At 45.5% G+C, this 11700-nt stretch overlaps 1 protein-coding gene across 1 annotated transcript; it reads right to left on the bottom strand.

Annotated features, from left to right (window-relative positions):
• Positions 1-5774: 5774 nt before the first annotated feature.
• LOC136500417 (uncharacterized) lies at positions 5775-7044 on the bottom strand. The gene is made up of 4 exons (XM_066495764.1): positions 6751-7044; positions 6514-6584; positions 6148-6373; positions 5775-6032 (listed from the first exon to the last, which is right to left on the bottom strand). The coding sequence occupies exons 2-4, from the start codon at positions 6571-6573 to the stop codon at positions 5887-5889; spliced, it is 432 nt and encodes a 143-aa protein (XP_066351861.1). The 5' UTR covers positions 6574-6584; positions 6751-7044; the 3' UTR covers positions 5775-5886.
• Between the last annotated feature and the right edge of the window lie 4656 nt (positions 7045-11700).

Genomic DNA, 11700 nt, shown 5'->3' with positions numbered 1-11700 from the left:
CGGGGTAGGACCCCTTGATTGACACCAGAATTTATGAAGAAATTCCCTGTACCAACGAGAAATAAGGGGGTTGGATGTAGAATAGTGACGACGTATTTAACAAGTTCAATGAGAACTTGCTGCATGTACGGTGCCACTTCATCAAGGTTGGTCAACACATATAGCATGATATGGCGCCACTCTTCATGATTCAAGGTCTTGGGGGTCGATGCACTTGCGCTTTCGAGTTGCCCTCGAAAAAGGCTGAGGTTCGATTCATTTTTGCCAGCATTATAACGAGGGGGTGGATTATGCACGCTAGGGAGGTTGTCACCATAGTATGTTGTTATGAAGTTCGCCACCTCCTCCAGAATGTATGCCTCTGCAATGGAAGCTTTGATTTTGCATTTATTTCTACATTTCTTTCGAAGAACCTTTAGACATCACTCGATTGGATAGCACCGACAGCCCTGCATGGGTCTCCCTATTCGTGCCTCATACAGGAGGTGCAAAATCAAATGCTGCATTGGATTGAAGAAGCCGGGTGAAAAGATCTTCTCCAACTTACAGAGCAACATAGGTGCCATTCTTTCCAAGTCAGCAATCACGGTCTGAGATAACTCCTTGGCACAAAGCTGGCAAAAGAAATAACTCAACTCTGCCAGCACTAGCCAGATATGTCCATCGCTGGAAGAAGCCGCTCAATCCATATGTGGTAGTATGACTCTTCATCCCTAAGACTCGCATAGTAGATAAGTTCACTCCCCTCCTTATATTAGCTGCATACCCATCAGGGAACATTAACGTCTGGATCCATTCTAGTACTTTCCTTCTTTAGGGCTTGCTCAAGACAAAATCGGCCTTAGGCCTTCTCCATGTCTTGCCGCGACTAGGAGGCTTCATATGTTGGTTTGGTCTATCGCATAACATTATTAGATCCACTCTAGTCTTAACGTTGTCCTTTGACTTGTTAGGAATGTCTATAATTGTTGCCCAAAGTGCCTCAGCGACATTCTTTTTAGTGTGCATTATATCAATGTTGTGTGGAAGGAGAAGGTCATCAAAATAGGGGAGCCAAGTCAAGCCTGACTTATGAGTCCACATATGTTGCTCACCATATCCCACAAAACCACCTTCTGGATTGACCACGAGACCATCTATCTGTTCACGAACCGCGGCACCAGTCATTATCGGTGGTGCAGGGTCTGTCACTACGACACCTTTCATAAAGTTCTTGATATCTCATCTGAATGCATGGTCAAGATGGAGGAATTGTCGATGTTTGTCGAACGATGAATATTTGCCACCCTTCTACAACCAAATTGCATACTGGGCATGGGAACTTCCCGTGAACACACCAGGCACAGAATATCCCATACGCCAGGAAGTCATGTAGGGAGTAGTGGTACGAAACATGCATTTTGAAGTTTTTCTTTGTAGCTCAGTCGTATGTCCATACCCCTTCCTCCCAAGCACGAACCAATTCATCAATCATAGGCTCCATGAACACACCCATATTATTCCCTAGGTGTTCAGGAATTATCAATGACAAGAATACATGCTGTCGTTGAAAGCATACGCCGGGGGGGGGGGGAGATTGAGGGGGATAACGAACATGGGCCAACATGTGTATGGGGCAGCTATCATTCCATAAGGATTGAACCCATCTGTTGCCAACATGTGTACATTACGAGCCTCTTTAGCTTTCTCATGATGAATGCCATCAAAGTGGGTCCATGCTTCACCATCGGATGCATGTACCATCCTGTCAGGATTGTATCATTTGCCATTTTTGTGCCATGTCATCTGTTTTGCGGATTTCTCGGTCATGTATAGCTGTTGGATCTTCGGTATGAATAGAAGGTGCCGTAGGATTGTTACGGGAATGTGAAGCTGCCTCTTCTGGCCATCACTAGAATCTACCTCCAGGAACCTAGAGGATTTACACTTTGGACAGTACTTTGCTTCCACATATTCTTTCCTAAATAGGACGCACCCCTTTAGGCAAGCATGTATCTGCTCATACGGCATCTTAAGTGCACGAAGGAGTTTCTGTGACTCATGCATGCTCTTTGGCAGAAGGTGACCCTCTGGAAGAAGGCTGCCAATAACTGTCAACATACCATCGAAGGCGTCTCGACTCAGGCTATACTAGGACTTTAACGCCATTATGCGTCCAATGGCATCCAGTTGGGAAACCTTTGTCTAGCCGTGAAGAGGTTTTTGTGCCGCAGCAAACATGTCGTAGAACGCCTTTGCGGTTGCCTCTAGCTCCTCCTTCGTACGTCCTTCAGCGAACTGTGCCTCGTGATAGTCATTTAACATGTCTTCTACCCCCGTATCAGCATCATAATCCTCGATGCGTGGTCTCACCACCTCCTCTCTCATACGATCGGCTTCACCATGGTAGACCCACCGAGTATAGTCTGCCGTAAATCCATTCTTCCAAAGATGTTCCCCATGACCTTCTTCATTTGCCTTTTCCTGTTTGCACATTTGCTGCAGGGACAACAAATTTTACTCGCTCCTTTAGCAGCCATGCCAAATGCCTGTTCCAAGAAAGCATTGGTCTTGTCGATCCATTCATTGGTGACCCGACCCTGACTTGTGCGGCCCGTGTACATCCACTCATGGTCCTCCATCCTCTAACATTTATAGCGGCGAGTAATATAAACATCAATTGCATCTACACGATGTTCCTACTATCTAATAGGTGAGGATAGGTCATAATCCCATGCGAGGATCTATAGATGAGGTTAGTTTCCATGCTCTACTCCTATCCGAGATAGAATTTTGGCAGCACCTCTCTGCTGTTCTCCAAATACATGTCCTGTTAGGGAGAGTGTGTATCCTAAGAACAATAGGGAGATGATGCTGAAACTCTGTCTTGGATCATAACAGACCATGGAAACTAACCCCACCTATGCATCCGCAGGCTGTCCAAAAAATATGGACAATTCGAAATAGATACGGTTTTAGATATGGAAATATCTACATATTTCCAACCGTATCTCTTTCAAATGGAAGACGCCTAACTAGGTTACGTGATCTACAACCATGATATAGAAAGAAGGGTTATACCTAGGGTGGTGGTGGAGTCAGGCTAGCGAGGCTGTGGCAGGTCGGTGCAGTGGCGAGGTGACACGGTGCAGGCAGACCCGCAGCGGCGAGGAAGGCGATCGGGGTCACCGAGGTACTCCGGCTCCGCTCCGACGGGCTCTTCTCTGCAAAAAAAAAGAAACATAAAACTGTCAATAAAAAAATTCGGCAGCACCTCCCCTGCACGGTGAGGTTTCCAAAACCTGCAAGAAAACCAACGGCACGATGGCCGACATGCACATATATATGAACGGCACAATGGCTGACATGCACAAGATTATATCCAACCACATATATATATATAACAATGTCACAACCACTCCTACCACTACCACCACTACTACTACCGCAACTACTAGTAATACTACGACGACAACGACGGTAGGGCATACCTAGTGGGCGCCGTAGGGCGGCGGTGGTGAAGGGGCCAGGGTACTGGTGGACAAGGCGACGGCTGGGGAAGCGTCGGGGATGTGGCAACGGCGGCCGGGGTGCCTCCTCCTCCTTCCTCCTTCCTCCTTCCTCCTTCCTCCTTCCTCCTTCTCTTCCTCTTTCTTCCTCCTCTCCTCCTCTCCTCTCCTCCTCTCTTTCTCCTCCTCCGGCGGCACGGGCACGGGGGGTGCTGGTGCGGTCAGCGTGCGTGTGTGCGTGCGTGCGGTGTGTGTGGGCCGGCTGGGCCGCCGGGGTTAAATCCCCCCTTTGCCGAGTGCCCCCGATCTGGCACTCGGCAAAGTATTTTTTTAATTTTTTTAATTCTCTGCCGAGTGCACCTGGCCTGGCACTCGGCAAAGAGTTTTTTTTAAAAAAAAATCTTTGTCGAGTGCCCACGATCTGGCACTCAGCAAAGTATTTTTTAATTTTTTTAAATTCTTTGCCGAGTGCCACCCCGTCTGGCACTCGACAAAGAGGGGTATTTTTTAAAGTTCTTCTTCGGAGATTCTTCGGTTTGCAAGCATCGTACGTGACAACTTGCGGGAAACCTTCTCAAATTTTACCATAGCCTCCACAGATGATATCATGACATCTTGACAAGTTTCATGATTTTCGGACTTCATTTGCTTTTTATAGAATCTAAAAACTACTCGACCGCAAGTTCGTGGTCATGTTTCGTGAACAAGATGTTCGAAATTGGTAGTCTGTTCCTAGATACGGCCTCACATTATACTAAATAACATGAATATCATTTTTCCATTCATTTTTTTCATTATTCGAATGACTAGCAGTTATAATTTGAATTATCCAAGAAAATTCAATTAAATGAAATAAATTAAAGAAATATAGAAAAAGTCCGAGAAATGTGTCACATTGGAACATGGAGTACCAGGTATTGCATGAGGTCTGCAGAAAAAGTTTGGAGGTCAAAAGTAAGAAAAAAATATGGTTTGCCGAGTGTCAAAAAAATTACACTCGGCAAATCACCGCTTTGACGAGTGTCAGGAGAAGACACTCGGCAAAGGGTTAACGGCGGCTGCCGACCGTTAGCGGCGACGGCCCTTTACCGAGTGTTCTGGTTTGCCGAGTGCCCGACACTCGGCAAACCTAGTCTTTGCCGAGTGTTATTGTTTGCCGAGTGCTCGGCACTCGGCAAACCACCTCTTTGCCAAGTGCCAGTTGTTTGCCGAGTGCTTTCTCCCTGACATTCGGCAAATAGCCTCTTTGTCGAGCACCCGATAAAAAACACTCGACAAAGAAGCCGTCTCCGGTAGTGGTGGCTACGGGAGATACCGATGACTCTTCAATTTCTCTACCAATATGATCTTCCTCTTGCTTTTACTTATGCTTATGTTCATACTCAACTAGGATGAATGTTCCTAGTATAAATGATCCATGTATTCTATCACTTGAAGAGACTTGGGATTCGATAATTGTGAGAATTGAGCATGGCCCTTCTTTGAGAAACCTGTAGAGTAACCTCTGGTGCTACTTGATCTCGTCGAGTGATATCTGAATTATCCTAGTTCAAAAACAGGTAGAGTAACCTTATGTGCTAGTTGATCTTGTTGAGTGTTCTCCGAGTGATTCTAGTTTTTTTTATCTAATCCACCATCGCATACCCTTCCGCTAGTCGATCCTTATCATTTGGTATTCAGATGGCTGGTTGTTGATGCCATCAAGCGAATTCCAGCAACGACAACGTCAACCAACAGAGCCCGGTCACTATGATGTGATCCTTGAAGGTTTGGGAGAACAAATTTGCCAAGGCCTTGTTTAGTTGGCGATTTTTTTTGGAAAATGGTACTGTAGCATTTTCGTTGTTATTTGGCAATTAGTGTCCAATCATAATTTAATTAGGCTTAAAAGATTCGTCTCGTGAATTTTGTCTAAACTGTGTAATTAGTTTTATTTTTTATTTATATTTAATGCTTCATGCATGCGTCCAAAGATTCGATATGACGAAAAATCTTAAAAAAATTTACAAAATTTTGAGAACTAAACAGGCACCAAGTGCATGACCGCCTAGAGCATCTTGAGTTCGCCGGTCATCATGAAGAATTTGATCAAGAGGTTTGTTGTCATGATGCTACTACCCGTGAGATGGATGGCCGCCAAAGTGCTCATCATGATCCTTCTCTTTTTGACACTGCTTCTATCCAAGTTGTTAGTTATGATGTTGATGGTTCGCGTAGAGAGAGATGGAGCCATTTTGTTTGCAATTGTTGCAAGCAGTGCGATCTTGGAGTCACCGGTACATATTGTGTGCTCAAGAAATGGGGTTACTGTATTACACCAATATATGATGAATAACAAGATCATGAAGGACTTCTATGTCAAGTTTCTGTCCTTCTAGTAGATTTTTTGTTTGAAGATTCAAGGACCAAGGAGGAACAGCCCCGCACCGCCAAGAAACGCGAGCAACCTCAGAGGAGCTGCAACCTTGCTGCCAAAGCTGCTTTCGTCGTCACCATAGATGTCAGGGTAGTCTCCCAGATGCGGCTCCAAATCGTTGAAGTCGCCTGCGCAGACACACGAACACGAGCATGTCAGTAGTAGTCTCGATCCCAAGCTAGATCTGGGCTGGTACTAGGCCTAGCTAGAGAGATGAACCGAGAAGCTTGGGGGGGAGGAGACCTCTTCTGGCGGTGTGACTGCAGCCCCGCCGGAGTGCGTATATCACGTCCTCCACGGAGGCCCCGCTGTAGAAGGCGAAGCCGTCCAGGGCGCTGGCCACGCAGTTGAGCACGTCCTCCGTCTCCACCACGCACGCGCCGCCGCAGTAGTAGTCCACCGCCCCGATGGGAACGGCGATGATTCCCGATGGGTTCAGCCTGTAGGCGCCCTCGCAGCAGCTGTACACCTGCGGGCATGCAGCATGCGCTCAAGCACGTCACGGGGTCAACAGAGCACACAGGTGCGTGACGACGACACGGAGAGCTGGTGCGTGACGACGACACGGCATCACATCACAGGCCTGAGGCCTTGTACTTAGTAGCTTACCTGTTGGTCCTCGAAGCACTGCAGCGACCTCGTCGGCAGCAAGTTCGGCAGTGGATCCATCGGGAGATCATCTGCATGCCATGCGGGATCTAGACATGAACACGTGATAGACTTTGACGCGTTAACTACTTATAACTAGATGGTAACTATCAGTTGACGAGCTATATATGCGCGTGTGTTGTACTGTGCTAGCTCCTTGGCGGGTGCACATGGGCTGATGATGAGCATGCACCGTACCTGGTTTGCAGAAGGTCGCGCACAGGCAAAGGACGGCCGCGAAACGGCCGCACCAGCGCCGGCGCTAGCGAACAGAGAGCTCGCCCATCGATCGGCGAAGGGACGGCAAACAGATCGATCTCGATCTCTCTCTCTTTTTTTTTCAAGAACGTACCTGATGAGCACGTACAGCAGATGGATCTCTCATTTAAGCTTGCAGAAATGATTAAACGCCAGTGATTTAAGAGAGGAGCGAGTAATCCGGCAAGTAGGAGTGTAGTAGGAGAGAGTTCAAACCTACCTGACCTGCCCGCTCTTTTTCACTCGCATCTCTATGATTTGCGGGTTCACGGGTGCGTGGAGATAGCGAGAAGAGCACATAAGTTATTACGGCAAGTAATTGAATTGAGCCGCTCTTTGAGTCTTGGGCCTTGTTTAGAGTGGGTTAGGAATCATTATTTGGCACTGTAGCACTTCGTTTGTATTTGACAATTATTGTCTAATCATGGTCTAACTAGGCTCAAAAGATTCGTCTCGTAATTTACAATCAAACTGTGTAATTAGTTTTTTTTATCTACATTTAATACTTCATGCATGTGTCCAAAGATTTAATGTGACGAAGAGAGAGTGAAAAAACTTGCAATCTAAATGAGGCCTTGAGTAGTTTGTACTAGCTAGTAGTAGAGATTTGTGCGTTATCTATCTTCCGTGAATGTTTGGTCGGACCTGGAGTTCCCTCTGTGTGTTACTGTTTGGTGGGAAACACTGAACGTGGGGGAGGCCTGTGCGTGCCTGACTCGGTTTACTGTTGACGTGCCGCGGCATGCGTGCTCTTGTTTTCGCCGGAGTTGGCCTGGCCCAAAGGATTTTTTAAGGAAAAGTGGAGGAAACAAAAACAGAGGAAAGGAAGATGAGAGGAATGTTTGGAACAAAGAAAAACTCTAATTCCTTTCCTCCAAAATACTGTACCATCTTCAAACTTTCACAAGAAAAGAAACATCTATCTGGGCCTTTGGTTTTCTCTTAAAAGTTTTCATCGTACCTTATTTCTGTGTTTTTTTCCTATTCCTGTGATTTGGATTTCTTCGTTCCAAGCATGCCCTTAGCAAGGGATACACAGTAACACATAATTTATTCATTGCAAGGTAGAATGTGGCAACGATTACTAACTGTTTGAAGCTGCATAATGCTAATTACGACAAAAAAAAAAATAGCATTTCCGGTTCGAACCTGGAACCTCCCGCGAGGCCACGCCTTGTTACCCAATAACCAGCTAAGCAATCAAATCTTTTGTGTCGGTCCGCCTCACAATTCTTTTACAAATAGGACACAAAGCATATAAGACCACGACGTGACAACCCCTCTCCCATCCAGTACGCATGCAAATCCAAAATTTTAAAAAATATGTTTGATATAAATCGGGAAATTGGAAATTAAAAAAAAATGAAAATCCATTTTTCTTGAAAAATATGTTTGACATAAGATTTGAACTCATGACCCTAATTACCAATAGCTTCTTCCTACCACTGCACTACATGTTCATTTGTGAATATTTATAAGATTCCATCACTCTGTAATGAACATTTCATAATCTTGAATAGAATATTATGAGACAATAAATGATTTCAAATGAAAAAAAGTTTTGACTTCAAAATTCTAGATCTTGTGGTGATCTACAGGATAGTTTAAAAAATTCAAAAGTTTAAATCTCAAAAGACTTTTCAAAGCCTCAAGGGGCATATCTTAAGAAGTCCGTCTCCGTTAATCAGTTAAAAGAGGTCATCGTTTTAGTAGACTTCTCAGGCCTCTGTTAATAGTCGACTAAGGGAGACGTCCCCTGAGAATCCATGCCTCAGCAAAATGATTGACAGAGGTGAGCTTTTGCCTAGACCCTCCTGACCATTACAAAATGCTTGCATCTGTTAGTCATGGGGTTTGTCTCCTAAATTTTTTCTATAGTAGTGTTATCAACTATGAGATAACTAATAATTATACAATTTAAAAAACTTTGAATACAAAATTAGATCCGATCCCTTAACTTATTAGGGGACAAGTTTGGTTTCTTGCCAAATGTTGTCACGCCATAGCTTATATATGCGCGGGTCGGATTGTTATCCTAATGAGCTAGAAGTCTGGCTCATTAGGTTCATGAGCCCAAGAAAAAACACCATTGTTGTTGTCGGTTGACTTGCCGGTGCCTCAATGATAACTTGCAGCCATGGAAGATGGTTCTCTTGCACTTCAATTTGGTCCATCGGCCTAACAAATTATGAGTATCTTGTCCAGCCTCATGTCATAGACACATTTTCATGCCAAACTTTACAACAATTCAGGATACACTACTATTGCCAGCCTTTTTAGGGGCGGCTTATAAGCATTTGTAGGGGCGGTTTTGCCAGCCGTCCCTACCACAGCGTTGCTATAAATCGTTGATTTGTAGGGGCGGTTGTGTGGCAAAACCACCTAATCTAATGCCTTTTAGGAGTACTTGTCTTCCATTAGACACTAAGTACTTAAGAGAGGACACTAAATTATACAGTTCTGTCGAGCACACCCCGAGCGAGAACTAAAAAATCCATAATTTTCCATCAGGATCATAAATGAGAGAATAAAGCTTACAACATTCTTAAGCCATTTGTTACATCACTCTATTACAGTAACAGGATATTACCTCAATTCATTATAACAACGGAACATAACAATGTTTTCAGAGTTACAGAGGGAGCAAAGATTAATTCAATGTCATGGTGGAGCATTAACATAGTGGACATTCTTATACAAGAGATGTTAGCAGATTTTTACATCTTTTCTTATAAAAACCTTTAGTAAGGGTTATCAATAAACACTACGGTCGTAGCGTGAAAGTAATCCTCTCTGAGCCCACCAAGAGGTTTTCACACATAAGAGTCAGCTCTAAGTATCCTCCGATCACCTGCAACAGGGGGAATAAAACCCTGAGTACTCGATTGTACTCAGCAAGACTTACCCGACAGGAGGAAAAATAAAAGACTCCAAAGATATGCAAGGCTTGTTTGTCTTATGGGTTATTGCATCTGCGGAAGCATTACTAAACATGCGTCCTTATATTCAATTTTATTAGCAGTCATCATTAGTTCAGTAACTAACCATTCTGTGTAAGGACATATGCTACTTTCAAGTAGGTGGTAAGCTATCAGACCCATTTTATCACCTTTCAAGTTCTAGTTCTTACTACGGTGCTAGACCAAAGCCAAGTCGTACCATCTCACAGAAAAGACGATTCATGAATCAATGTATCCTAGTTGGGTACCCCAAAACACATGCCTTGTTTGTACCCCAGGCACAAACAAGACTAACCCATTCCACTCTTGTCAAGGCGTCTAGGTCCCCGTCCAAACTTGGACTCCAAGCCCCCACACTTGAGACCCGGTCTTAGTATGGTGCTTAGACCTCCACCTTTCCCCGCCTCTAATCACTCGGTCTAGAAAGAGCCAGAACCCACGACAAGAGCGTAACGAGCCTTTACGCTCCCATAAGCAAGTATGTGCTCAGGATAATAAGTCTGTGACCTAACTACTATCCACAGCAATGGACGATCCTCAATCGACATAGGCGGAACAAGTGCAATCCGAGCCTCGTTCGAATGCCTAACCAAGTCTCGATCTGTGGGGGTATGGCCCCCAAGACACGGGCCGCACCATCGGAGGTGACCCGGCCCACAAGATCAAGGCGTGCACGGCACTGCTCGGCGTGCACCGCAAGACATTGTATAGTACCAAATAGGATACTTTACTTGTAACCCTGTCTCTCTAGACTATATAAGGAGAAGCAGGGGTCCCCTAGCAGATAGGATCTATCAAATTGGATCTACATACAGATCAATACAATACACCAAAGACACAGGACGTAAGGTATTACGTCGATCAGACGGCCCAAACCTGTCTAAATCGCTGTCTTTGCGCCTTGTGTCACCATTCGGTTCCTGATCACGCGCACCCCCACCGACAAATCTACCATTGCGGGATACCCCTCAGTGGATTAACGAGCATATTCTATCGACAGTTGGCGCGCCAGGTAGGGGTGTGCGCTTGATCCATGGCGAGCCAGATGGATCTCAAATCAACAACGCGTTCTCGTCATCAATCTCGTGAAGATCCATGCCGGTCCATGATGATGATTCATCGCTGCTACACCAGCCCCTGCGACAGCAGATCCAATCTCAAAACCACCTCTAAGGTCGCCTTCACCAACAACTCACCGCCCACCAAGTGTTCGCCGTCAACGCCGACCAGACAATGCCATACGTCACCGACCAGACGCTCCGTCCAAAGCTAAGTCACGCTTTAATATTTTCCTAAATATTCTCCAATCTCCGTATATCGCCATAATGTTTCTCCGAACTGTTTTCTCCATGTTTGCTCTCCAAACGATTTTTGAACCCCTGAATAGTCCTATTGATGCTCGGACACCTCCAGAGACGGCCCTGTCTTCGGCTCCTCCCTACATGTGCTACGGGCTCCGCTCTCTGTGTTATGGGTAGTCGGCAGTGGCTCCTTGGTCACGCTTGTTCCTCCTATACGTGCACGGGCTCCGCGCTCGATGTTATGGATTATGGGCTAGCTAGGGCTGGAGACTCAGCTACACACTAACTGTTCGGGCGGTTTATATTAAACATAAATATGTTTTCACGCCAACTGATCGCCGAACTATTTACGCCGTTTCATCACTATTGCTGATTTTCTCTGGAGTTCATTTATTTGTACATCATGTACTACCCATTCTACATATTTGTATTGCAGGATCGTCGTCCAGGTGATCGGACCACCTGGTGCTCGGGCTTCTCCACCGATCAACTGGTCGGACCGCTTGGTTCATGGACTCCGTCGCCGACCAGTTGATCGTACTGTTCGCCGGTCGCTTCTACTCAATGTTTTTTGTCGTCGACCAGTCGACCAGGCTGTTCGTTGCTCGTGCTTCATTGCCAGCTACGTC

This window comes from Miscanthus floridulus, chromosome 1 (genome assembly GCF_019320115.1).
Source record: "Miscanthus floridulus cultivar M001 chromosome 1, ASM1932011v1, whole genome shotgun sequence".
NCBI lineage: Eukaryota > Viridiplantae > Streptophyta > Magnoliopsida > Poales > Poaceae > Miscanthus > Miscanthus floridulus.
Note: the sequence above shows the minus strand (reverse complement) of the source record. Positions and strands in the feature narration are given on the sequence as shown.